The following is a 27521-nucleotide window of genomic DNA, read 5'->3' on the forward strand; positions in this document are numbered from 1 at the left end:
TTATTAGTCCTTGACCCCAAAGCCTTTGATTTATGTCAGAAGTGGTTTTCCTGGATTAAACAAAGATTAAACTCAGCTTGCTGGTCCACTGCTGGAATTCCATCATGTGGACAAGTCTCTACCTAACCTCACCTTTCACCACAGTGGCTGGAAGATCCCAAGCTATGCTTAGCCAGCTGAATGCTTTCCAAAGCAGTAGGAAAATTTGTAATTAGTAAGAAAAGATGGTGTGGTAGAGACAGGTCCAGGAAGCCCTGGTGGCTCTGCCGCAGTCCCAGGAGGAGGAGGGGATGCCATAGGAAGCGGCTCCTGCCCTGGCACACACAGTCCTTGGGCTGGTTTTTGTGGAGTTCTCACAGTTTCAGACAAGGCTTGCCCTCACAGGTAAGTGTACAGGGGATTTCTCCATCCAGGGAGGAGCTGCCTTGCCCTCAGCTGTGTTTCCTTGCCCTGGAACAGGGATCAGGTGGTGCTGGGGAGGTAATTTCTGTTCCAGGGCTCCATCCCACTGCGCTCAAAGGAGGGCCATGCCAGCAAGTGTTTTTACAAAATACCTGGTGATGTTGGGTTGGTGCTTGGACTTGATGATGTGAAAGGTTCTTTTTCAACCTTCATGGTTCCATGATTCTATGGAGTGGCAGACTCTGGAACTGCTCTTTCCCATCAAATAGAAGGCAGTATTTACACACATTTTTTTCACTTGCATTTTGGTACTGTAAAGAAAGATTCCCTAAGTTGAGTTGAGCTCCTGGGCTAAACAAAAAATAAGCTGCTTGAGTTAACTTAATTTCTAGAAAGTTCTGATTTCTAGGAAGCATTGGTGATTTTATGGCACAGGGTGTTTTTATGGCACGGAGGATGCCAGGAGCTGGTGGGTACCCAGAGGTACTAACCCTGCTGGGAAGGGGCTGTTGCAGTGACCTGCTGTGAATAATGAGGAGTTTTTCCCAAAATCGATTTTACTGTGAAGTGCTGCTGTTGGCTCAGCCTGGGGTGCTTTGGGAGCACTGTGACAAACACCCACATCTGGCTGTGGCCGAGCACAGCTCCAGCAGATGGTTTTCTTTTCCTTCATGGTTGTTTCTCATTCTGTCGGGATTACAGGAACTCCCATCCCCTTTCTCTCATTATTCCCTCAGCCTTGCAGCAGTTCCTCCCGAGCCGGCGATCCTCATTAGGCGGGGAAATCCTGCTGAAGTGTAATTGCTCGCTAATGGTTTCTCCTTTGTGACACCGAGTTGGCAGCAGCGCTGTGGGGACGAAGCCACCAGAGAGGTTGGCCGGGCAGATTGCAGAGCTCTGCAATTACTCCGTGGATTAATCCTCACTCCAGTGGCTGGCAAAGGGATAAAGGTGACCCGCGGCCCACACAAAGCCCACACAAGGCCCCTCTAATGGCGTTTGCTGCTGCCCCCGGGCATCAAAAGGGCGATGCTTAATGCGGGCGAAAGTGCAGCTGTGGCACGAGGACTTTGGAGAGATTCCCGTCTAAAGTGTGAGGGGTCAGAGTTTAGAGCTTGCAGGGTGAGACCAACAGGGCCACTGCTGAAGGGAATTGTGGCTCGGTGACAGCGGCATTGGGAACTCACACTGTCATGCTCTGTATTTGGGAACATTTTGGGTGAGGCCCGGCTGGGCTTAAGGGGGCTCCCACATCCCTCGGGGCTTCTGATTCCCTCATGGCTTCTGATTCCCTCATGGCTCCTGATTCCCTCAGGGTCCCTGGGCTCATCTGCCTCATGGAGAGTGCCAGGTTTGCATGGAGAGGCCTTTCTGTGCTTGAGGGCTTTGTGGGAAGCTGGGAATGGCCCAGGCTGGGAGGAATCCAGCAGGGGAGGTGTGCTGGGTGCTGAGCCAGCACTGAGCCCCTCAGGCAGAACCCGGGCCTGGCACTAATTCCCCCTCACTGCCTTGGGTTTGTGTCCTCCTCCCCTGTCCCTGCTCCGGTTGTTTTGGGATTTCATCTCTCTGTTGTGTTCTGCAGGCAGAGCAGGGAGCTAGGAAAAGGCTGCTGTTGTTTGCTGGGTCATACTGCGGGGTTTATTCACATTCCATATCCGGCTTTTATGGTTCTGCTCCTGCTTTTCCCTTGAGTGTCTCTGTGCTCTTTGTTTTGCCTTCCTTGCTGGGTTTGCAGCACAAGCCGTGGGTGCTCCGTGCAGACTGGGCATCTCTGCAGAGGTTTTTGGCATGTTCTGGATTTGGGGTAAATATTCCAAGCCCAGGAGGGGTAGTTCTGATTTTGAAATCCAGATTTTCAGCTGAGCTCCACATTTTAAGAGCTTGGGGACTGGAATTTCTGCCTGTGGTTGTCTTGGTCATTAAATATTAAGTGAGACTGCTCCTGCTGGAGGGTTCATCCAAACACTGAAGACTCTGAGCTGTCAGGGGAAGGGGCTGGGGGCCCCAGAGTGTGCAGGGATGGATACTGGGCCGTGCTAAGGATAAGACCCTGGGAATACTGACACTGCTCGGATGGATGGGGATGAGGCATCTGTGATTCACTCACTTGGCTGTGGTTGCCTTTAAAAAGGCAGCATTGGGCATGAGCTGTGAGAGCAGAACTGGGGGGTTGGACTTCACACTCTCTGCATTAACGCTGCAGGATCCTGTCAGGAGCCATCAGCTGCATCTTGCCTTGGAAAACCTGCTGCTGGCTCCAGGCTCCAAGGCCTCAGCTGCATTCCAGCTGGGAGCAGGGACACAAATGTGTTGGGGCACAGCGAGAGCTGATGCTTCAAGGGCAGCTCAGGGCCGGAGCCATGGGCAGGGAATCTGTGAGCTCCCAGCCTCCTCCTTTCCCTAAGTTCCAAATTCTCCCTCCCTCAGACAGAGAAGTGCCCCAGGATGGAGGGTCACAGCCAAAGGAGCTCATGGAAATAGGAGAAATGCAATTAGAAAAGGCCTGGCCCCGCTGCCTCCCCAGGGACCTGCTGGGCACTCCCAGCACCACTCAGGAATACACTTAGGGAGCTCTGCCAGCAGGCACCGCCCAGATGAGATACCAGCATTTCCCTTCTTCCTGCCATCCCTGTTCCCTGGAGTGTCTGCAGGGAGGGGGTGCTGCCCTTCACTGCCCAGAGACAGGAACAGAGGCTCCCCTGGCCAGTGTGTGCTTATCCCAGAGCAGGCACGGCTCCTCCTGGAGCCCCATGGACAGCAGGAGGGAGTCCTGGGAAGCAGGAGCAGAGTGCTGGGCCCAGGCAGGCCAGGAAAGGCAAACCTAATCCTGCTACATCCATTTAGGGAATGCAGGATTTGTGAATTGTCTCCTTGAGAAACAAAGGGGGAGAAACATGCAGTTCTGGGGACTCCAGGCTGCAGCTGCAGATGGTTTCCCATTGGGAGATTCCTGAACTGAACGTGCAGAATCAGGAAAAAAGGGGTTTATTTTAATTTTCAGTTGATTTAGAGCCTTTAATCTTTGTCAGGGTAGGCAGTGATGCCTCTGGCTTAGTGCCACAATTCCTGTGCCAGGCGCTGCCCAGAGCCCCCCCAGCAGTCACAGCCCTGCCTGGGGTGGGAAAAAGTTGCTGAGCAAGAAAATGTTGGGATTCATCCAAACAGGGAAAGCTTGTGAATGAGCAATGTATGAATGCTACACATTAAATGTGCCCCAGTGCATCCTTGCCCTGTTGGAGGGAGGCACTGGGGTGTAATTGGTTCTTGGCTGCAGCAGTAATCCCTTGGGAATAACACAGCTAATTAAAGCCTGGGAGCTGGTGACCAGCAGCTTCTCCTCTCTCCCAGGCTGGGGCTGTGCTAATCAGGGGCAGGTAGATCCCAGCAAGTTTTGTGTTAATCAAGGAGGGAAGGACTGGGCTTCAAAGCTCGGTGCTTTGTCAAATCCTGAATGTCCCAAGGGCTGGGCTGGGGGAGATTTTGGATCCTGCTGGGCAGGAGGGATTGGCTGTGCCTGGAGTGTGGCTGCCTCCCTTGGAGCTGGGGTTTTGGGGGACAGAGCTGAAGATTTGAACTGGGGAGCTGCATTTTCTATCTTTTAAGAGATGTTAAATGCTCCAAATATTCGGTGGGACAGAGGGAACTGCAGGTGTTCAGCTCCTCTGAGGGTCAGAACTTGGGACTCATGAGCAGGATCTGGAATGAGGCCAGGTTGGATGGGGCTTGGAGCAAACTGGTCTCTGGAAGGTGTCCCTGGCCTATGGGACTGGATGAGCTTCAGTGTCCCTTCCAGCCCAAACCATCCTGGCAATCTGTGATTCTAAACCTCAGCCCATGTGCAGCCAAAAGGATTAAAGTCTCTGAGGGGACAGAGAAGTGAGTGAGAACCTCTGCATAAAGCAGAGACAAATCCCACTGTCAGTTCTGGTGTCAAATACTGGAAGGTCTGAGCCACAAATGTTATGGAAATCCTGGAGAAAGTTCTTTGTAGGGAGAGACTAACCCAGCTTATGGACAAGACCAACACTACCTTTATTTCTGTGCAAACACCTCAGGGGAAAGGCCAGCTACTGAAAGGTTTTGTGTTTGGCAGGCAAAGGAAGGAGGAACAAAGGCAGGAGCTGAGGATGGACAACTCCAGCTGGAAAGGAGGCACGTGCTGGTTACCAGGAGGGTGAGTAACTGTTGGAACACTTGAGCAAGGAGCTGTTTGGTTGAGGAGCACTTGTATTTAAAAGATTGTGTTTCATAAAACAGTTTTTTCCTAGTAGAGGTTGTAAATCCAACAAGTGTGACTCAGAACTCCCTGGCACTCCCCGAGTTGTGGCCAGTGGCACCAGGAGGAGGCACCAGTTATTTTACTGGTGACAGCTGTGAGGACTAGTGTAGACATTAAAAAAACCACTTAAAAATCAAAAGCAAGACACATGCACTTGTTCAGGATTTGGACAATGCAAAAGGACTTTCAGGCAATTAATTGGAATTTTGCCTGGAGCAGAACTTGCTGTGCTGGCAGGTAACACCTGCCAGAGGTTTCTGGTCCAGCTGGAGAGTGGCCCTGAGGAGGCAGGGATGACCTGGAGGTTTGAGTTCTCAGTACCAGCATGCCCAACTCCCAGTGACTTTCACACAATCCAATTAAATTACAAACACTAATCAGCTGCAGCCTTGCTTCCTTTGCCCTTCCCTTCATTGGAAACTCCAGGTGCACATCAGGCATCCTGCAGGGGAGTTGCACAATGATTTGATGATGTGTTTGCACAGCAGGTAGGAAATTCAAAAGCTTTGTTGTGCTTCTATTTCCCAGAAATTCCCCAGTCTCCAGCTGAGAACGAATATTTGCAGCTCCCCAGGCTTTCAAAGGGGTGAAGCAGGAACAGAGTGGAAGGAACAGAAATCCTGTCCCAGGAGCAGCAGGTTGGAAAAGGCCACTGGTAACTGGGCACAAGAGCCAGCCACAGGTGAGTGACACTGCACACAGCGTGGGCAGGGACAGAAACCCACTGGTCAGAGCAAGGAAATGTTAAAGAATTATTAAAAAAAATTAAAATTTAAAGCATCCAGGGTAGCTCCAAAGTGATTCCATTTTTGTCCATGCCAGGGGTGTGCTGGGATGCTGCAGGTGAGTGGAACCAGGGCCAGCAGGTGCCCCTGAACCCAGCCCTGCCCAGGGCTCCCTGCAGCAGCCTGGGCACCTCTGCTCTGCACTGCTCCAGGTTTTAGGGAAGATTATTAACATTTCTACTAATCCCAAACCACTGAACCTTCCCTGCAGAGCAACAGAGGTTTCACAGCTGATCCGACCCCAGGCCCAGCTCTAAACTAAACTAAACTAAAGTAAAAATGCAGCAGGACAGAGTTTAACAATCAAAACAACGCTGCACAGCTGCAAAGACAAAAATGACATTAAAGCACCAAACCTGCTGTGACTGGGAAGGCTTTTCCTTTCAGTGAAAGGCTGCACCTCCTGAATTTCAGACACACAGAGACTTCCTGAAATGAATTGGAGATGACACCCAATAGCCAAGGCAGCCACTGCTAATTATTTAATTAAATCATGTACTGAAATCTGCATGGAGACAACTGCAGAATCTGCCTCCAATGCAAGCACTTCAGCACTGACAAACCCCAGGAAAGCAGGAATTACAAAAGGCACCTTCTCCAAAACCTGAGTGAACCACCACAACAGAATATATAATTATATATACATATGTATTTATATTTGTACTATTTATATCATGCCCTGGTTTGGGCTGGAAGGGACCTCAGAGGTCATCTCATTCTAGAAACACTTCCAAGTCCTCAAGGTCCAGTTACTGTGGAGACTTTCTGCAATCACCTCCTGTGCATCCCTGCAACCTGAATGGATCCCAGACAAGCCCATTGCATTTGGAGGTACCTTTACAAGGTGTGCAGATGGAGAGGGAGGCACAAAATGTCATTGCTGCCTTCAAAAAACTTAATGCCCAGTAAACAAACTGCTGGAAGGGTGGCATGAAGTTAAATGACAGCACTGCTGCAAGCAGGACCAAAAACCCCAGTGCTTCCTGTGAGTGTCCTGCCAGGTGTTGTTTGTGGGACCTTCAACACCAAACCCCCCTTGGGGAGGGCTCAGCCCAGGCAAGAACCTCACAAGCCCGAGAGCAGAAGTACCAAGCCTTTATTGGGAGATCCATGGTTCCAGGGCAGAGCTGTGTCCAGGGGCCAGTCCCACCCAGCTGAGGGAGGGGGAGTGCTGCTGCTGGATCTCCCCATCCCCAGGACACCACCAGCCTCTGTCCCAGCCTTTGGGCTCCCCTGAGCTGCTGCTGCCAGCACTGAGTGGGCCAAACCAAGGAACTGCCTCTTGGAAAAGCCAAACACCGCAAGGGAAGGGGAAAAATAAATAAAAAAAAAAATAAATCACACACTGGACACAGTTATCACTATGAGAAGTTGAATGAGTTGCTTTACATCCACATTGCAAATAATTTCACAAGCTGGGAAATGAGTTTGCTGAGTCTCCTCTTGCCCTGGGGGTGGAGGGTGTTGGTTTGCTGGATCCTGGCACGGGATGTCAGAGCCACACTGAATCCATGTTATCTGTTGTTGTTGGGGTTTTGAACAAAGTTGATGGAGTAGGAGCCAGTTGATGAATCCTGTTTGATCTGGAAGTTCTCTGTTGACAGGCCAAAGGGACGCAGCACCAAATTGCCCAGATCCTTCAGTTTGCCTGCAGTGACATTCCAAGAGAACACAGTGAGAGCTGAGCAGAGGAAAATCCCATGGAATTCCACCCAGCTACAGCCCAGCCCTGCTGATTTATCCAGCACAGGTAAATGCTGAGGAAATCTCTGCATTTTGTTAATATTCAGGCTCTTAGGAGAATCAAAAATCACTGTTAAATATGCACAGAGTATGAGAGTTAATAAAGTCCTGTCAGTATAAGGATCACACATGATTCCTGACTCTGGAAAATGGATCTTGCTACAGCTGTAAGAGGGGAAGGACAACAAAAGGACATCCTTTAAAAAATCCTATATAGAAATTACAGAATAGATAAAGTGAAACAGGAAGCAGAGGTAACAACTTCACTGCTGGCTGAACACAAACCCTGGCATGACAACACAAAGGAAGAAGATGGCCAGTTTTCAAAGAAAAACATTCTTTTCCTCCTGGTTTCAATGTAGAACTGTAGATTTCCCAAAGGAAAAGCAGAAGTTTGGACAAGTTGAAGCCTTCTCAGGGTTTGCCTCCCCAGGCATACCCCATCTCTCCAAAAGCTCCCACCTGCACTGATCCTCAGGGAATGGGTTTTGTTTTGCTGAGAGCTGAGTGTGACAACAGAAATTGCTGCCATGGAAAATCCACTGAGCAGCTGCAGCAGCCAAGGGCCTGGAACACCTGGGAATGCCACAGCTATTCCTGCCTGGAGGGGCTTGGAGTCCTGAGAACCCCCTGGCACTGTGCTCACCTCCCCTGGGCCTCTGGGGCAAGTGAAATCCTGGAATTTGGGCTGGAAGGGACCTTAAAAATCATCTATTCCACCCCTGCCATGTCAGGGACACCTCCCACTGTCCCAGGTCTCCCAGCCCCAGTGTCCAGCCTGGCCTTGGGCACTGCCAGGGATCCAGGGGCAGCCACAGCTGCTCTGGGCACCTGTGCCAGGGCCTGCCCACCCTCACAGGGAAGGATTTCTTCCCAGTATCTGGAAAAAGAAAACCCTGAGCCCACCAAAGCAAATGGGTGGGGAGACACAAATTTCCTTCAACTTGACTTTTTTAATGGGAATTCACAGATGAGGTGGTTCAGGGATGTGGCCAAAGTCAGTCCAGCTGCAGCTCAGGTAGGATTAAACTCTTTGTACATCTTTATTATTTTTTAAGGTACACCTGTTGAAGATGACATTCATCCCTTTATGCAGCACCCTGAAAGTATTTTTGGTAGCATCTGTCTGAGTGACATGAAGAGGTTTTTTTGTACTTCTGGACAAACATTTGGCCAGGGCTGAGCTTCAGGTCTGGGGTGAGCAGTGTCTCAGTGGAGAATCCTGCAGAATCTGGCGTGGCTGGAGCCCCCCAGCACTGCAGCTGGCAGGAGAGCAGAGCTTGCCTGGCAGGACACTGGAGAGGTTTCCTCCAATTGCAGGGAGCTGGATGCTCTTTTCCAAACCCATAAACACCCCCTGCAGCTGGAGCAGCTCCCCAGCACAGCAGGGCTTGGGGCTTTATGATAATTCCAGCAGCACATCCCAGCTCACCTTCCTGCTCTGTCCCTCCCCAGGCAGGCTTGGGGCAGCCACACTGAATTAATTGTTAATGAGGCAAAGAAAGCCTTGGCTTTTCCGGGCACTCCAGCCCAGAGCTGCTGCTGCTGTCCTGGCACACACAGAGCCAGCATTGTAGGGGAGCTCTGTCTCCTCCTCCCACAGCTCCTTTCAGCCCTAAATTAAGGGCTGTAGTGAACTGCAACCCCCTCCTAAAGAAAAGCTCCCTCACAGCCTGTGCTGGGAGGAAGGAAAAGGCACCACGTGGAGCTGGGACTCAGCTGCAGAGGCTGCCCAGCCTCCACCACTCCCTGTCCCCAAGCAGGGTCACCCTCTCCTCCCTCTGCCCTTATTCTCACACATTTTGCTCTTTTTCCTTCAAACACACCCTGATTATTTTCCACCTGCAACTCCAGCACATTCAGGTTTTTCACCAAAGCAAATATTCAGAGGTTAACAAGAAAACAGAACTGTAAAAATCAATTTAGGGCTCAGAAGTCTGTGATTCATTACTCACCTAAACTGCAATTCAACACCCTATTGAAAGAGGCAGATGCAGGAAAAGATTACTCACAATTTACATTAAGATGTAACAGCCAAAATTAATTGCTATTCAGTCTTTCTGGCAATAATTCTGGCTTAGATGCTGGTGTTAATGTGAGGTTTGGAAGTTGAAAAGCTCCATCTTGCTTGTGTAAAGAATTCTTTTGGAGAAAAGACAAATTTCCTGATGAGGTCTCTTCTCTGTGCAACTTCTTGTATTACCAATATTTTTAAGCAATTAAAAGAGCAAGGGCAAATCCTTCTCCCTTCCCTAAATGGTAAATGAGGACTGAACTGTAACTGTAATTTGGCTCTGATTTAACTACTTAAAATCACCTTGTGCAGGGTTGGGGTTTAGCAGCTCAGCTGCAAACACAACATAACTGTCAATAGAAAAAAAAAAAAAAACCAAACCCAAACAAACCCCATAATTCTTTAGGCTCAAAGCCTGATAAATGTCTTTGCTGATCTCAGGTAGCTGGAAAAATCTCTTTTGGGCAGGAAGGCCCAGGTGAGGAGCTCTGGCCCCCAGACTGCTAAAACCATTCCAAAGCCCCCCTCTCCTCACAGCCTCTCCCCAAAGGAGTGCTCCCAGATATCACAATAATTATAAAAGTCTCTGAACAAGACTGCAAATCGTTTGCCTTAAGGAGAGAAACACAAAACACCCCAGAGAATGGTCACTGGTCACACCCTCAGTCACTGGGCCAGAGGATGCTCAGAAGAAGGAAAAGCCTCTTGGATTTCACATCTCCTGCCCCAAGTCCAGCTCTCTGATGTGACCTCAGGGCTCCCTTCATTCAGTGCCAAGGGGCTGATCAAACATGGCAAGAACTGAAATACAAAAGTCAGCCCTGCAGAAGGGACACACAGCACCAGAGGGCTTGGCCTGGCCACAAACCAGGATTCTTCTGGTGACATCAACCTCACAGTCACATGGGCCAGAAGGAAAATCCAGCCAGGAATGTGTGCTCTGGGTTATTTACACACAAGCACTGCACAGGGGGTTCAGCCTCTGACAGAAATGAGCTGCAGCCCTGGGAAACAGGAAGCACACTTGGGAAGGAGGAGGATGCACTCCATTTATCTGGCTTTGTTTGTACACAGCTGCAGCTCCATGACAGTGGAGATGGCTGGGCAACTCAGGCCTTGCTTGAGTTGAAAGAATGAAAGCTCACCAAAACCAGGAGAGGCCAATTCACTGCCTGAGGATCAGCTCAAGATCCAAAGGAGCCAAAGCACAGACTGGGACACTGCTCCTAATTTCAGTTTGGAGTCAGTGCTCCTGCTGCAGGCCTGGCCTGAACTATCAGGATGCCTCAGACTTGCTGTGCTGGAGCCCAAAAGTCTGGAATTCAACCCAGGCACCTGAGCTGCCCCCTGGGAAGGCAGGAATGTCCCCCTGGCACTGGGCAAGCCCAGTCACCCAGCTCCAGCCACAGAGCCAGCTCCATCCTGGCAGTGGGAAATGCCATCAGGAAGGGTGGGAAAGTGGAAACAGCTTCAAACAAATTCACTGTACAACAAAACAATCCAAAGGAATCTCAGAACCACCACACTCCATCGAGTTTCTCTTCTCCCACTCCTTCTGAGCTCCCATCCAAGCCCCCCTTCAGGGCTTCCCTGACCTCAGACAGAGCTGCAGCACTTTGCAAACCTTGGGAGTGTTTCCTTGCTCCGTGGCATCCCCACTGCCTCCCCCAACAACAGCACACAGGGAACCTTGGAACGCTCAGGAGCAGGAGCTGCCCACATTCCTGACTTCATTTCAGGAGAATGTTTTATAGAAACCCCTCAGTTTGTGTGACAGCCACAGCCACCACTGCCACCATCATTGTCACTTAACCAGAGCTGTGACAACCCAACACAGGCGAGGCTGGGGGTGAACACAGGTTCTGTGTTGTCCTACCCTGCTCTCAGTCTGGCTCCTTGAACTCCTTGTGTGACATCACTGAGAAGGGATTTCTCTCTCCAGAATCCCAACAGAAACAGTCTGAGTGGTTCCCAAAAGCCCAGCCCAGATCTGAAATCTCAACTGCCACTTTTTAAGTATTAACACTGTTAACAGAAATTCCACCTAGTCTGACACCCGGGAAAAAAGCAGCAGTGCAGGGGCTGGATTTACTGTTCCAGTCAAATCCCTTGTGATTAGTGAGGCCCTTTGGAGTTCAGCAAAGATCAGGAATTATTTTCATATTACTTTGTGGTGAAACCCACCCCATGTCCTACCCATGGGCCTGATCCTTCCGGAGATTTCTGCATTTGTCATTTATTTATAGCCCCACCACCCTTAACCTGCTTTATCTGGGGCTTGTTCTCAGCACAATGGGGGAAGCAGGCTCTGATCCTGTAAAGCTCTGCAAAGCCTCACTGACACTGCTAGGTCAGGGCAGAACAAAGCCAGAGCAAATCAGAGGCTGCAGAAAAGAAATTACAGAGAAACATCAGCATAAGCTGAAACAGTCTCTTCTTCCCAAATACACCAAGAATCAGTGTGAAAGACAGGCTGAGTTGTTTAACCTGATTTTCTGCAGAGCAGCCAAACACTGCCTTAGGAATGGTAATTCCACTCCTGGTGCTCACCCTGGCTGGGTCCAATTCAGCCTCCAACCAAACAGCAATGAAATGCTGAATAAATCAAGGCAAACACGAACACTTGGAGGTCTCTGGGCTGGAAGTGCTACAGAAAGAATCACATTTATTTCTTCAGCCCCCAGATCAAACACGCCCAGTTATTCCAGCTGGGGGAGTTCCTTTAGGCACAGGTTTAGTGCAAGCCCTGGTTTATCCCTTTCATGGGAATGTTTGCTTTGAGGGTTTATTTGCAGGGAGAAAGGGCTGAGCAGTTGGGCTGTGTCAAATCACCTTCCCCAGCTCTTACATACCAATATGAAATTGTTTTAGAAGGGTTTTTCTTTCTTTAAATGGAATAATGGCCTTTTCTGCATGGGAGAATTCCTTGTCTCCAATTTACTGAAGGTGAAACCAAGCAATTGAGAACTACAAAGAAATCAGGAGTTTTGTGTAACACTGAACAAATATTTCCTTTCAGATTTATCTCCTTTAAATTTCATACAAGAGATTCTATTCATTTTCTATGCATTTTTTCCTAATAGATTATGAAGGTTTTTATCAAAGTACATGCTACTCACCCAACATTTCTTTCTTTAATTTTTCATTCCTCTCCTCAATTTGCTGTGGTAATCTCTGTGGAGAGAGAGAAAAACTGGAATCAGATCCCTGCTTTCACTAGTGCTCCCATTTTGGACATCAGCAGTGACAGACACAAATCCTGGTGTGCAGTTCCAGAACACTGCTAATGCAGAGCCTCAGCACCTCCCACTCCAGGAATGCCTTATGGACACCCATTTTTATCTGGTGTCTGGGATACTTATCCCAAAGTACAGAAGCTTCTGGGAAATCTCTTCATCTGCCCTAAAATCCCTCAAAACTGTGTGGAGGCTGAAATTCTCCCATCAGTTACACACCTGTGAAAACCCAACCCTAACCACTGCTTCCATATAATGACACTTTCTGGGAAAGCAGCAATAGGGGTGATTTGAGCACAAACATGATAATTCCAAACTGCTTAGTCTGGCATTGAAAAAGTCAAAAATAACTGAGGATTGCAATCAGAACCCCAGCTCTGCACTCCTGAAATACAAACAGTGCTCGAGTATTGGAGCAGGTACCAAATCAGGAATCAAAGAACTATTGTGCATTTCATATTTTAATCTGTCATTTAACAGGGTCATGACATTCCCTAGAGCAGTGTGAGATCATTCCTGTGGGCAGGGAGGAGGAAGATTTGCCCTAACTGTGAATGAAACTCATTTGCAGATTTTCTTGAGGCATCATTTTCATTGCCAGTGAGGGGAAAAGATCCTGTGATATTCCTGCAAGGCAGAGACACTTTTACCTGACAGCAGAGCAAAGCTTCTCAGCCTCCTCCAGGTCAGAGATGTAACCAGGTATGTGGAGTCAACAGCTGAAACTTGGGGGGTTTCATTATGAAATTTAGAGATTTATGATGAGTGTTTGAAAAGTGTGAAATTATAGCTGTCAGGATTTCCTTAATAGGTTTTCAAGAAGGGAGTTTTAAGCTTCAGTCTCAATAGTTTGCTTCTTCCCTCAAATCTGACAAGGACCAGCTGAAGGAATGCCAGAGCAGGGGAATTTGAGGGCATTTTGTCCAAAGGGCTCTGCAGCCAAAGGCTCTGCCTGGCCAAGGAGCTCAGGGAGCAGGAGGGGGTGAACCCCACCCTCTGCACTGCCCAGGCACAGAAATCAGGAATAAACATTGAATAAATTCTGAACTGGGCCTGAAGGAGCAGCAGCCCTGCTGGGGATTCCCTGCTGGGGCTGGCTGAGGGCCCTGCTGTGGGATCATCAGGGCACAGCCACTGGGAGGAATCCTGGCTGTGCAGGACCCAGGGACAGTGCTGGGGTTCCAACCAGCCTGAACAGAACCAGCCAGCCCTGAGGGTCTCACTCAGAGTCCTGGGCTATCCTCAGAGGGGAGAGACCACCAGGACCATCCAGCCCAGCTCCTGGCCCTGCACAGACCCAGCAACCCCAGCCTGGCATCCCTGGAGCAGTGTCCAGACCCTGCTGGAGCTCTGGGCTGTGCCCATTCCCTGGGGAGCTGCTCCTGGCCCAGGGGGAGCCCCAGCCCAGCTCCAGGTCCTTTATGGGAGCTCAGCTGTTTTATGGGGTCACCCCTCACCACCAACAGCACTCACACAGTTAAGCTGAATATTTTCTGCCATCAGTGCAACTGATCCAGTCCCCCAGGAAATCATTCCAGGCAAGGTTTCTTGCCTAATATGCCATAAAAGCTGTTCCTAATCTGTCACTTACAACAGCACAGTGTGGGGAAAAGGGGGGCACAATCACTGCTAATGATTTATTTTCCCAAATGGAGACTTAAAACAATTAAGCCTTTCAAGAAGATTTTTGTAACAACATATTCAGAGTGGGTTTAGAGACAAATCTGCAGGTGATGCACGTGAGTTTCTTTTTCCTTCTGAGGCAGAATCCATTGCAGGTTCACTGGTGCGAAGCTGAACTAAAATAATGAAAAATAAGTTAGGCCAAAGTTCACTGAAAGGCTTAAGCTTACCATGCAGGCTTCTCTGGCTTGATGAACTGAGGGGTCTTTTTCTAGGACTGCCTTATAATCTTCCAGAGCTTCATCTAATTTTTCTGTTTTTTCATAGAGTTCTGCTCTCCTCAGCAAAGCTCTGACATAGTGAGGGTCTAATTCCACAGCTGCAAAACAAAAGCAAAGCCCAGGATTGTACTTGAAACATTTCCCCAGCCCTCAAATGAATTCTCAAGTGTGTATTACATTTGTAAGTTGTCTTTAGAATGTAACTCAGGATCAAGCAGAGGCACAGCTTAAAGCTAAGCTGGAATTCAGGAGCAGCTGCCTGGGACAGTCTCATGATCATGTTTCATTTAATGTCCACAACCTCTCACAGATGGAAGTGATTTATGATCACAAAGCTTTAAATGTGCAATCCTATCTGTGCAGGGATTCTAAGTGATGCTACAGAAACTTTAAGGACCTGCAAGATATTTCAGTTTTTGTGTGTTTAGCAAGTGGCTATTATTAGATTGCAGCTAAAGTTAAACATCCCTCCAGACACACACAGCAGGGAAAATCAGCCTTGCCACGCTTATCTCAGTTCAAGCGGAGACAAACTCCAGGAGAATTTCTGGAGCTCTTCTGAATTTAATATCAAACAGTTCAGGTTGTGTTGGGAATGCACAAACAGTGATTTCAGCCCTGAGAGCTGGCAGAGGGGCATCTGAATCTCAGCTCCTCTTCCCCTCACTCCCTTGGCAGCCAGGCCTCTTTGCAGTACAGTTCAAACTGAATGCTAAACTCAGCAGTCACCTCCACATGGTAATTCCTCAAGAATTCCTTCATCCATTTTCCACCACAGAAACAGGGAATGTGAAAGATTTCACCACAGAAATTGGGAATGTGAAAGATTTTTCATCACAGAAAGAGCTCTGTCCATTTTATAATTCCTAGCTCATTAAAATGGTTCTGGGGACAATTAAATCTCAGATTGTCCAGGTGAATATTCCAGTTTATCTTCTGGCAAGGACAAAGGCAATGGCACAGTCAGCAAGCTGCAGGTGACTGAATTGCTCTGCTGTGCTCCAGTCCCTGGGGAGTGTCAGGCCCTGGCAGCTGAAGTCTCCCTGCTCAAAGCACATTGATTTTCTCTGAGCCACTGCAAAATTCAAGGTGTTTTTCAGAAAGCAGCAGCTCCAAACCAGGCAAAGCCCCAGCGAGAGAGGCCAGGGAGGATTTGGTACCTTCAGGAGCCCTTTCAGCAAGCACAGCTCCCATTTCTGTGCAGGCAGGGCTGGCACACAGCCACTGGATTAGTTCTCTGATTGGTAATTTGGATTTTTTCCCCAGCTGTCACAGGGAGTTTAACAAACACTCGAGGGTGGGTGAGTGGGTGGAAGCAATAAAGCAAAGCACAGCTGAACTGATTCCACCAGAAGGTGCAGAGACAGAACTGTGCAGGGCAGGAACAGGGGAACATAAGCCCTGGTGACAAAGCAAAAGCTGTGCAGGAAAGGGATTGGATAATGCTGTTAACTCTATAAAGCCTCAGAGTTCTTTGGAACCTGGGATTAAACCAGGATTTGAGGGGATAGCAGGTGGAAGTGGGTTTGAAATCACAGGTGTGGGAAACAGTTTCCACAGAAAAGACTGTCCTCTTTAAAACAAGGACAAACTGCAGCCTTATGGTACAAGAGAATAGGAAGTAAATTACTGCAGATAGGAAAGGCTTGACAGGCATTTTACAAAATAAGTAATACAAATCAGGTGCTTTCTGTTCAGTTCTTTAAATACCCTTATGCCCAAAATTACAGCTCTGCAGAAAAGGCACTAAATGACACAATTTATGTACAAAAATCTGGCACAAGGACAGCACAGAGAGGATAAAGTACCTTTGGTGCAGTCACTCAGGGCAGCCTCTGTCTTGTCCTAGAACACAAAACAGTTTTGTTAGATTGAAGTCACATTTCTTCATGTCCCCAGCCCCGGAGGTGGCACTCAGTGCTCTGGGCTGGGGACAGGGTGGGGATGGGGCACAGCTGGGACTGGAGGGCTCTGATCCCTTCAAAATTGCATTTGAGCCACGCTTAGTCCAGTGTGACACAGAATGAAACCAGCACTGACCTGTTTCATTTTTGCAGCAGCTCTGTTGGAGAAGAGAACAGCCCTGTCCTTCTGGAAGCAGGCTGGGCAGATCTGCAGGGCCTTGGTGTAGGACTCTTCTGCCTCTCCAAAGTCTGCAGAGCAACAAAACCCAAACCAAACCATTTATTTCAAACTCTGAACCCCATGGATGAGGCTCCTTGGAAACAGTTCTCAGTATCTGCTGATGTGACACAGAATCACTAGCTGCTCTCAAAGATCATTACTGAGTTCATAAATACAATTGATTATTTTAGGATTTACTTAATTTTGCTAATAAAAGCAGGAATACACTGAGCTGAATGCACCAAGTGCAGCAAGAGTGGATGTAATTCCCATCCCTGACATTGTTTCCTCTTTGAGCAGAGGTGGAATCCTTTGGCTGAAGTGCTGAAAGCTGTCACTGCCCTGCCCAGAGCAGCTGCAGGGAGCTTTTATGGCCACATCATCTTCACCTGACTGAAAGATCAAGGAGTGGCCTGGGGTGAGACCCAGCAACACTGCAGGCCTGTGGCTCTCCTGGGCTGAGCACTTCCCTCCTGCCCTCTGATGCCTTCCAGAGCATCCTGAGCTGTGCTCAATCACTGCAGAGCTGTGTTCCCTCAGGACTCCATGAGGCATCTCCTGCCTGCTCCCCAGGGCACACAGATTCCCTGCCTGTGTCCTGCTGAGGGAGGCAGGCACTGCAATTCCTGCTTTCTCTGGGAATCCTCCACCCACAGCAGGTGCAATCAAAGGCAGGTGTCAAAACCACTTCCCCCCTTCTGTTTGCTCACTAAAATCAATGTATAAAGGTACAAGGCAGCTACAGAGCCCCAGATCTTGCATCAGTTCTAAGCACAACCATCAGCCCAACTCAGAGCCCCAGGGAAACCTTTTCTGATCAGTGAAGGAAACCCTGGCTCTTGGAAGGCAGTCCAAAATCCATGGTTTTCATGGGAATCCTGCTTTAGTATCCAAACCTTTGGATTTAAACACCTCTAAAGGAGCTCTGATAGCTCTGTCTCTTCTCTAGAGCTGGACAGAAAAAGCAAGAGGTGATAAAATTCAACAAGGATGGTGTGAGGGCTTCCTCAGAGCTTCCTGCAGCACCCCCACGATGGCTCAGTACTAATGTGGGATATCTAACACCCACAGGGTGTTCAGACATGACCAACCCACCTCCTTTCTTGAAGTGCTCGTTTCCTTTCTCCTTCAGCCCTGTGCTCTCCTTTCTTCTTTTCTACAAAAGGAAAGACAATGTCTCAGAGTATTCCACTGAAATGAGCAAGTAGGTCAGCTGCAGCTCCAAATAAAGTATGGAAGGGAAGCAGAATGAAACAGAACCTGAAGAGTTTTAACTCTGCCAAGATCTGCTTGTAGACCCTGTGACATGAAATACTTTCTATATCCATGGAACAGTGGAGTGTAACAGCAAGGCAATTAAAAAGCTCCACTCCACAGCCACCAGGATGCAGGGAGAGCATCCATGGAGAATTCCATGCTCTAAACCAACACATCAGCTTTTACTGGCTGTTTGCTTCTCCTTTCCAACTCCATTTAATTCACTCACTGCAGGTCAACTGTGCAGAATGTATTTTAAATGTAAAGTCCCACAAGTTTTGCTTGAAATAATTCCACCTCAGCAATGCTGGTTATTTTCAGAGATGCACAAGGAAAAGGTCCAGGCCGAGAAAGATTTCTGCCCTGAAAGATTTCTTAGGGGGAGTCAGTGAACCCCCAGAAGCAGGTTCTTTGTGCAGTGGGAGCTGCACGTGTGAGCAGAGCTGTGTTCTCAACCATGAATATCCTGGCCCGAGGGGAGGCCAGGCTCAGGCTCCCAGGCTGTGACACAGAAACCCAGGATGTCCCCGAGCCATCCCTGCCACCCCTGACAGTCCTGACACAAAGCAGGCAAGGGCAGGCACCCCTCAAGCTCAGGAGTGTACAAAAGCCAGCCTTGGAGCACTGGATTTCCTCCCAGCACACAAAGGGCTTCAATGGAGGTGTCTGTAAATGACAGATCACCGAGCAATTAAAAAGCCAACAGTAGGAAAAGGAGCAGTTTCCTTTCCTGCAGATTGTGTGAATCAAGGATTAATGCAATTATCAATATCACACAGAACATCTCCTTGGAAACAGCTAAATATAGTACAGAGTGTGGAGCACTGCAGCAGCTCCCAGCTATGCCAGGGAGCTGACAAACAGCTCAAACTCCCAGGTTCTCCCTCCTGCTCTTGTGCCTTTGGGGATTGATTCCCCTGACCACTGGCACACCTGAGAACAGATGAGCCTCAGTGGAAGGACACTGAGCCATGGCACGAAATCCACAGCAGAATCTCACCTGACCCCTCTGATACATGCCCACACCATCACATGTGTTCCTACTGCCCATTAAACAGCTTCTCCAACAGCCATCACTGCTCACGTTTGAAAGAAACCCCACAAACACAGGGCACACAAACCATGCAATTGTTCAGGAAGTGCCTTTGCTCAGGGAGGGCTGACAAACCCCAAACCCTTCCACAGCACCCCAAGGGACACACTTGGTGCTTTCTAAACATGAACACACAAATTCCATGCTTCAGGCTGCATGAAAATCTCAAATCTCTGTGTAATGCACAGCTCTGCTGCTCAGCACAGGCAATGTGGAACTGCTACACCTCAGTTTTCCAGGGAGCAGACAGAAATTCCTGCCTGGACCCCACAAAAGGGCATTTTAAATATTCTGCAGGGCACAAAGGGTGACAATGATGCCAAGCTCTCGTGGCACTGAACAAAGCAGCCCCATGTGAGCACAGGGCAGGCCTGAGATGAGGATCCTGCTGGAAAGATCTCCACAGATGCCCTCAGTGAGGGGAAGGGCTGCCTGAAACACAAACCCCACTGACTTCATTGCTCATGACCTATTTAGAAGTGGCCTTTCAGTGCCACGAGCACTCTCTGCTGCACAGGGCTCAGTTACAGCTCCACAAGAATGAAAGGATTTTTATCATCAACACAACTACAGCATGCTCACAGCAGTCCTGAGGCAGAAACCCTGCAATCAAGGGATCTGGATGAAAAGTTTCACCTGCACTATCAATATTTTGTTTCATTTTATCCAAATTATTTTAAAATATTACATGTTTACCCTAATTATACATGAAATGCTAATATAAAAAGTGACTTGCAGCAAGAAAGCTTCAGAAGAATAAGCTTTATACTAAAAAAGGAGGAAAAGGAAAAACAACAAAGCAACAAAAGCAGCACTTTTAAGAGCTCTGTGTATGATTTTGTAATTTATTCAGCTCCCTGCAAAGCAGCAATGGCTCAAAACTTGCACTTCTGTGAGAGCCTGACCAACAATTTCAACAGATCCCTGGTTTATGGGTTTCACTTCCAAACTGAGTGGCCAAAGTATTTTTAAAAAGGAGAAGTCTGCAGGGAACCTCCTGCACATCGATGGATTTGCATTTCAGGTATCACTGACCAAGAAGCAACATCTCAAAGCCAATTCCTCTGGCTTTTCCACAAAATGTGAGAGCATGAAAAATGGATGAGCGCCTCAATGCTGAAGGCACTGCCCTGCAAAGCAGGCTGGGTGTGAAAGAAATGCATTATTTATTCCTCATCCAGACATTCCTGGAACAGAAATTCCTAGCACAGAACAACTCCCAGGATTTCCATTTCAGCTGCAGGGAGGAGAAGCTGCTGAGATCCAGGGAAAGCCCCAAAGCACTCGAGCCCTGCCCTGGGGCATTCCCAGCAGGTTTGGGATGGATCAGTCCCGAGGGATGTGCACGGTGTGCCCCCAACACCCGGGGGCTGCCATCCCTCCCTGGCAGGGAACCAGGCCAGCCTGAGTCCCAGATTCCCAGGAAAAGCCATCCCAGCCTGCTCCTGCCCAGGGCTGCTCACACACAGCCTGCAGGCAGCCACAGCTCCCCAGTGAAGCATTTCCTGCTCTTCAGTGGCAGCAAAATCTGAAGGTTTGGGGTTTTTGTGAATTTTAGTAATGCAAAGATGACAAATTGCATGGCAGGCACTGATTGTGATGTGGCTTAAATATTTTTTTGAAGTTCAGAAGAAACAACTGAATGTAACTGGTGATGATCCTTACAGGATCTGATTAGAAATGTTTAAATTTGGATACTGAATTCCAATCCTCTACTCAGAAAAAAAATCAGTATTTAACCCAAACATGCCTGGCAAAGCCAGGGCTGCTGGAGATGATCTCAAGTCATGACAAGGGACAGCCTGGCCTTGTGACAATAAAGCACAAACCTAAATCCCACACAGCCCCTGCACCTCAGCTGCTCTGCCAAAGCACTCAGGGTTAACAAGAAAAGCATGATATGAAATAGAATTTTATAGAATTTATTTTTAACTGTATAATTATAAATCAATTTTATTTGGATATTAAATGTAATTTTTATAATAACAACAACATTATTATTATAAAATAGTAATAACAACAGCAACCCACAAATTCCCTGTTTCCTTGGGAAGTGAGCAATGCAACAGAAAGCTGGAAGTGAAATCCCTGAGCAGGCAGTGGGAGCTGAAGGAACAACAGCCTCAGTTTGTGACACTGCCCCCATCATTTCCTCTGGCTGTTGCTGTGCTGGGATTGATCCCTTGATTTCCCTTTGCTGGGAACTGCTCCTGGCTCCAGTTCTGCAGAGGTTCCACTTCCAGTGAGCCTGCCCCTCAGTCCCTTGGGAAGGTCACCCAAACCAGGGACATCAAATTGCTGCAGTTCAGAGGGGGCACAGGAACTGGAATTTGAAACAGACCAGGAATGCATTTTTCAGCTGCCAGCCCCACTGCTCAGTCCCTCATTAGCAGCTGTCTGCTTCCCCCTGCAGTTTTGGGAAGCTACTGCTCTACCCTGCATCCCAGGCTCTGGATCTCAGTTTAAGGCTGGAGTCAGCCCAAAGCTGCCCTTGGGAGGTGCCAGGGCAGTGGCAGGGATGGACCTGGCCTGGCCCTGCTCCCTGGGACTCCACGGGAAAGAACTCTGCTCCTTCTTCTACCAAATCCCCAGACGGAATTGGAAGCAGCCGTGCCGGGGCAGGGAAGGAGGTCAGAGCCCTCGCTGGCAGCCCCAGTTAAGCCCAGCCTCAGTGTGGCCTTGCTGGGTGACAAGAGTGCCACTGATCCCTTTGTGCAGGGACAGGAGCTGCCCACAAACCCATCAGCAGCAGGGAAAGGCCTGCATGTGACAGCAGCACTCCCTGCACAGAAATGCACAACTGAACTCAGGACCCAGATCAGATGGCAGCACTCAAAGGGACATGAAGGGAGAATTCTCCCTCGTCCTAATAAATTGTCACTCAGCAAAAGTTTTGTTTGTTTAAAACTCAAAGAATTATAAATCACACAGGGAGATTCTAATGCCAGCTTTTATTAAATTCTTCTCAGCAGCTCTTGCAATTAATGACTCCAGCAGATCCAGATTTACTGCTCAAATGTTCTTCTCCAGGCTTTAACTCACAACATGTGACAGGATGTTTTATTCTATACAGAAACTTCCCCTTATGGAAACAACAGGATCAACCCAAAGGCCCAGGGAGGAAAGGAAGGGTGAGGAGGGGGCAGCTTAAAGGAAATGTCTTCACTAAGCCAATGTTCTCTAACATATCCTACAGCCTGCAGAAACAGGGGGGTTAAAAAAAGGAAATTTTACTGTTTAGCCCAGCAAGAATGTCTGGCATCACTCAAAAATCTTATTTCTTAAATTCAGTTCTACCACACTCTTACAGAGCTGCTCACAATAGACTCCTCAAGAATCTCCTCTTGCTTGTGTTGCTGACCCACTCCTGCTGTCAGAACAGGAACTGTGATCCAGCCAGCTGCAGGCCCAGGGCACGTGGAGAGGCCAGAGAAGGAACTGCTCAGGGGAATATTGAGTGTCTCACAGAACACAGGCTTCCAAATCCAAAATGAGAGGCCAGCTGCTGAAGTCCTTGCCACAGGACAGGAGAGCATCTGCCAGGATGGAGGAGCTGAGGGACTGGGAGTCCTGCACTGGATAAACTCCTCATGAAAGGGTGGCCCTGAGAGCAGGGCTAACAGTGACCCTGCAACAGCTGCTGGGTGTCCTCAGATTCATTCTGCAGAGCAGCCCCACGTCAAAGCCATCCCTGTCACTGACAAGCAGCCAGAAAAATCTGCTTGGAATGCATCAAAAGCAATTTGCTGCTCAGTGCCCCTGCTGAGGCAGCAGCAGCAGCCTTGTGAAACAACAACCAAACCCTGCAAAGGTGAATTTCAATCCTTAAAATGCTGAGGTGCAACCCCAGGCAAGGAACCAGGCTGTGGTTTTGAGAACTTCTTACAGGTTTGTGTCTTAATATCCCTGCAAGTTCTTATTTTGCTTCTCTGTGCAGAGAAGATTTCTCAGGGTCTCCCTGGAAGGAATCCTGCTGCTTAACATCAGAAATCTCCCTGTGTGGGGCTCTTGAAATGTAATTAGAGAGAACACACAATCCCTCCCTCTCCTTCCCTCTGAGCTGCAGAGCCTCTGCACAGGTGAGTGTTGACTCAGCTGCTGGAACCTGGAACCCAGAGCCAGGCCAGGATCTGCCTTTGCATCTCCAGAATCAATCAGAGGCTTTTCCTACAGCCCTTCACTGAACACCACTCCACAGAGCCTGTTCATTCCAGCTGCTGAACACAGCAGTAGGGTTTGGAACAAAACCCCAAGCTCAGGAGGTGTAACTCCATAAACTTGGCTGGGGCAGGGCTCACACCCAGCTCTCCTTGTGCCCTGAGCCCACAGTTTGTGGCTGGTGCTGCAACACCAGCTCCTGGGGAGATTTTGTGCTTTAGACAGGCAGCCAAATCAAATCCATCTCCCCAGGTGCCAGCCCGAGGCTGCTGTTTGATGTCTGCTTCCACCAGCACTGCCCTGCATCCCAAAATCCAGCCTGATTTCCCTTGAGCCACTCCCTCAGAGCTGCACTGCCCCTGAGGGCTCACCATGACCCAGCACTGCTGAGAGGCTGCTCCCCACCTCAGCAGCCAAAAACCACTCCTACTATTTCTGTCTCATTTGCTGCAGCTGCAATAAAAATAAATGAAAAATCACATTGCCCTTCTCAAAAAAACAACCTTTTGAGTCATTGGAAGGAGGCTGTAAGGGTTTTAAAAAGCTCTCAGTAAATGAATGTACAGCACTGTTTTCAGCCTGGGACTGCAGGACTTTTCCTTAAAAGCTGCAGCATTTAACAGAAACTTTTATAATCAGAATATACAGAATGTTGCACTTTGAAAAATAAATTCATGGCCATCAGTAGCAGGTACAAGGAGCAGAGTTGGAGCAGCAACTGAGGAGTGACCTAGCCAGGGGGAGATCATGGAAGAGGCCACTCCAGTGGCTGTCACAACTGCCTGAGCTCCTGGTTCTGCTCTGCATTCACCGTTCTGCAGCTCTGCTTGTATCATACCAGCAATCCTTTGCTAGAGAATAAAACTACATCTGAAAACCTGCAAGATTCAGAAATCTCTCAGAGGAACATAAAAAGCTGCTGGTGCAGTACTTGTGGTGCTGGTGAGAGACAGAATCCCTCAGTTTGGGTAGCTGAAATCACAAACCACCCTGAAGGGCAGAATTGTTCACCACTGGAAATAAACCTGCAGAAAGATGAGAGCTCAGCTGCCTCCAGCCTTTCTCTGAGGAAACCTTCCCACTTTGAAGCAGTTGTTGTTTTGCACTGCCATAGCCCCTTTCAGTGGAGTTCCACAAAGCTGAGTGCCAAGACTCAACATTCCCAATTATTTTGGTCATTTGACAGCAGGCAAAGATCCATGTACAAAATGAGATGATTATCTAAAAATACACCCAAACCAGGAACAGCAGGAAAATCAACCCAGCCAATTGCCAGGCTTGCTGCTCTTTTCAGAGTTCAGTTCCAGAACAATTTCCCCCCAGTTTTCAGCAGTTTGTCTGTGGAGCTCTGGAGTCCCAGGCAGTGCTGCAGCCCCAGTGTGACTCAAGCTGACAGTGCTCCTCACTGGACAGCAATAAACACAAGGAGAAAGAAGGGACTGCTCACTCCCACTGCAAAAACCCAAGGGCAATGAAATGATGTTTGTGTGTGAGGAGGTCAAGGAAGGATTTTTGCCCTCTGCTCAGCACCTGAGAGATGCATTTGGAGAATGCCCTGTTTGGGGCAAAAACCAAATCAAACAAATCAAACAAACTCCTTCCTACAGCAGCAACAACAAGACCCTGACTTCCCACAGGGACTCCAGGATGCTCAGGGCTCTGCAATAAAGGAAATTCTAATTAAACACAGGACAAAAGTTTCCAGCATAGTTTAAAAGCAGCACAGGGAGCCAGAGGGGCTGTGCCAGAGACGCCCCTGGCTCTGGGCAGGGGCTTGCACTAAAATCCTCAAAGGATGGCCCAGAACACCTCCTGCCACTGCCATTCTTCACTGCTGAATTACAACTGGCAGCATCACTCTGCCCATCAGAGCCCAATCTGAGATCCAAAGGGATTCCCAGCAGCTCCAGCACACACCAGAAGCACTTTCAGTCTCACTCCTACTCCAAGGGGGCTCTGCCCAATGCTGTCCTTCCCCAGTATTGCTTTTCTCCCTCAAGGAAATTCTATATTTACACAAGATTGGTTCTACAGATGAGAAACTGCATTTGTCTGTTCCCTGCTGCAGGATGAGCTTGTCCAATGTGACAGCAGTGAAATCAAACTCACAGATTTAATGTGGGTTTGTTTGATTAAAGGCCAAATAACCCACAGGGATCTACTCCAATGGAACCCTGCTCCCTGGATTCCCATAACCAACCCTTCAGGGAAACCATCCTGAAATCTGCTGAGTTTTACAGAGGCACCTTGCAGGCACTCAGGGGAAACCAAGGGATGCACAGACAGTGAGTTTTGGTGCTGAAATTACCAATTTCTGAGTCACAGCCACCCCACCCACTGCTCAGGCACACAAACCCTGCCCTGGAACAGGAGTGAAAGCAGCAAAGAAAGGCACAAACATTTGTTACCTAAAAGAAGGAATTTAGAACAGTCAAACTCAAGGGCTCTAAAGGTGCCTCTGTGTCAGAATACTCCAAACATTGACTGCACACAGATCATCTCACACCTGCACACAGATAATTTCATACCTGCAAACAGATCATTTCACACCTGTACAGAGATCACTGCACACCTGCACACAGACAATTTCATACCTGCACACAGATCACTGCACACAGATCACTGCACACAGATCACTGCACACAGATCACTGCACACAGATATTTCACAGCTGCACTGTGCTCTGCATTACCTGTTTCTCCTCCTCTGGCATATCTTTCTCTAGTTCTAGCAAGTATTCTTCCTCTAGCTCTGTCTGCTTCCTGGAGCTACTCCCGTCCTCCTGAGCGTTCCCTTCATCATCCAGCACAGCTCCCTGGGCCCCAAAGGAGTCGTGACAGTCATGGAAGCACTCCTCTGAGGGATCCTGGCCTGGGGAGGGGGCACAGCCCCTGTCCAGGCTCTGGGGGTGCTGGCCATCCCTGGGGGCAGTCTCTGGAGCCTTCTGATCCGACAGCTTCAGGTGATTCAGTGACTCCTCAAGTGGGCTTGCAGCTTTAAATTCTTCCATGCTGGGCTCCTGGCAGGCGTTGTGGCAGTGACAAAGGAGTGACACTCAGTAATCATCATTAACAGACTCATTAGCAACCAAATCCCAGCACCGGGGTCACTGGGGCCACCCCCTGCATTCCCAAACACGGGGCACAGGGGGTCTGTGAGGCTCTGGAACACCCCGGGAGGAGACCCCAGCCCCTGTCTGGGCTCAGCTCAGGGCTGGCACTGCCCAGGGCGGTTCTGCCTCCTGGGCAGGGAATTGCTGGGCTCAGCCCCTGCTCGGGGCTCTGCTGGGCCTGGAGCAGAGCTGGCCCTGCTCTGCCCCTTCCCTTGCATATTTATACACATCTACATGTACTTAATGACTGAATTTACCTTATCCGCATTTACAAATCTTTAAAGTGCTCTTGACATCCTTAAGGGAAACTCGCATCTTTCGGGGCGGGGGAAACTTCCCTGCATTCCATGTCCCGCGCAGGGACACAGGGCCGGGGCACTGCACCCATGAGCGCGGGAACTGCCGAGCTCGGATCCCCGGGCCAGCCCAGCCCAGCCCAGCCCCGCGGGCCCGGTCCCGCACCCCGGCCCCGGCACGGCTGGCCCAGCGCGGCCCCTCCAGCCCCACCACGACCCCCGGGGCGCCGTGCCCGGCTCGCAGCGCCGGCCCCGCGCTGCCCGGAGCGGGGCGGACGGTGCAGACCGGGACCATCCTCCCCTGCCCCGCCGGGTCCCGCCCGGTGCCCCCGGGCCGGAGCGGACCCCGAGCCCAGGGCCCGCACTCACCTGCGCCAGCCGCACTTCCGGCTTCCGGCTTCCGCCACGCCCCCGGCACGAGAACAGCTTCCGGCAGCGACAGCCAATGGGCGATGGGGCGCGCGCGGGGCATGCCGGGAACTGTAGTTCTCTGCTGTGACGTCAGGGAGCGCAGGTGAGAACAGGTGAGGGCAGGTGAGGGAGGGCAGAGGCTTTTTCCCATGAATATTTCATGTTTGCACAGCTCAGGAATATTCGGGTTTTCCCCGGAACTTTGGGATGATGCTCCTCTTGCTCAGCCTCACACCCCATTCTGGTTTGTACAACATTAAAATGTTAAAGGTATTCCAAATGTGAGCCCAAAAGGAGGCTTGAACTGTGCCAGGGGATGGAACAACACCCTTGGGTAAAACCAGCCACAGACTCAGGAGGTTTTGCGCTTGAGTGGTTCTTTAGAAATTCCTAAAAACTGCTGCCTACAGCAGAAGATTCAACAAGAACCAGGTGACAACTGGAATTGATAAACCCCAGCAATCAGGAAATACCTTCTCAATTTATATATTATAATATATAATTATAATAATATATTTATATATATATTACATATTATAATATTATGCCTTCTTATATTATATATTATAGGAATTATATATTATAGAAATTCCTAAATACTGCTGCTTACAGCAGAAGATTCAACACGAGCAAGGTGATAATTGGAATTGATAAATCCAGAATTTGGAAAATACCTTTTCATTATTTATTATAATTACTATTATAAT

The 27521-nt window shown here is 49.0% G+C and overlaps 2 protein-coding genes across 3 annotated transcripts in view; one reads left to right on the forward strand and one right to left on the reverse strand.

Moving 5' to 3' along the window:
* The window catches only part of PWWP2A (PWWP domain containing 2A), a 29261-nt gene extending 23903 nt beyond the window's left edge, over positions 1–5358 (forward strand). Inside the window, exons 3-4 of the mRNA XM_058034537.1 lie at positions 4496–4576; positions 5210–5358. Coding sequence (XP_057890520.1) covers positions 4496–4527 — 32 coding nt within the window. The 3' untranslated portion in view covers positions 4528–4576; positions 5210–5358. The remainder of the gene's footprint in view (positions 1–4495; positions 4577–5209) is intronic.
* A 1463-nt stretch (positions 5359–6821) lies between these two features.
* TTC1 (tetratricopeptide repeat domain 1) lies at positions 6822–26812 on the reverse strand. Of its 2 annotated transcripts, none has more exons than XM_058034539.1 (8): positions 26773–26812; positions 25688–26014; positions 17583–17643; positions 16404–16516; positions 16172–16208; positions 14313–14461; positions 12343–12397; positions 6822–7114 (listed from the first exon to the last, which is right to left on the reverse strand). In XM_058034539.1, exons 2-8 carry the CDS (start codon positions 26003–26005, stop codon positions 6981–6983), a joined length of 867 nt encoding a protein of 288 aa, XP_057890522.1. In that variant the 5' UTR covers positions 26006–26014; positions 26773–26812; the 3' UTR covers positions 6822–6980. The 2 variants fall into 2 exon arrangements, with proteins under 2 accessions (XP_057890522.1, XP_057890523.1); XM_058034540.1 differs by lacking the exon at positions 26773–26812 and adding an exon at positions 26365–26487.
* Positions 26813–27521: the final 709 nt, after the last annotated feature.

This window comes from Melospiza georgiana, chromosome 15 (assembly GCF_028018845.1).
Source record: "Melospiza georgiana isolate bMelGeo1 chromosome 15, bMelGeo1.pri, whole genome shotgun sequence".
Classification (NCBI taxonomy): Eukaryota; Metazoa; Chordata; class Aves; order Passeriformes; family Passerellidae; genus Melospiza; species Melospiza georgiana.

Excerpts from the sequence above, each read along its gene's own strand:
- TTC1 (XM_058034539.1), bottom strand. The coding sequence starts at position 26,005 with ATGGAAGAATTTAAAGCTGCAAGCCCACTTGAGGAGTCACTGAATCAC. Across the intron at positions 16,209-16,403 it reads CTGCTGCAAAAATGAAACAG|GACAAGACAGAGGCTGCCCT; the intron begins GTCAGTGCTGGT and ends TTTGTGTTCTAG. Across the intron at positions 14,462-16,171 it reads CCTGAGTGACTGCACCAAAG|CTGTGGAATTAGACCCTCAC; the intron begins GTACTTTATCCT and ends TTTGTTTTGCAG.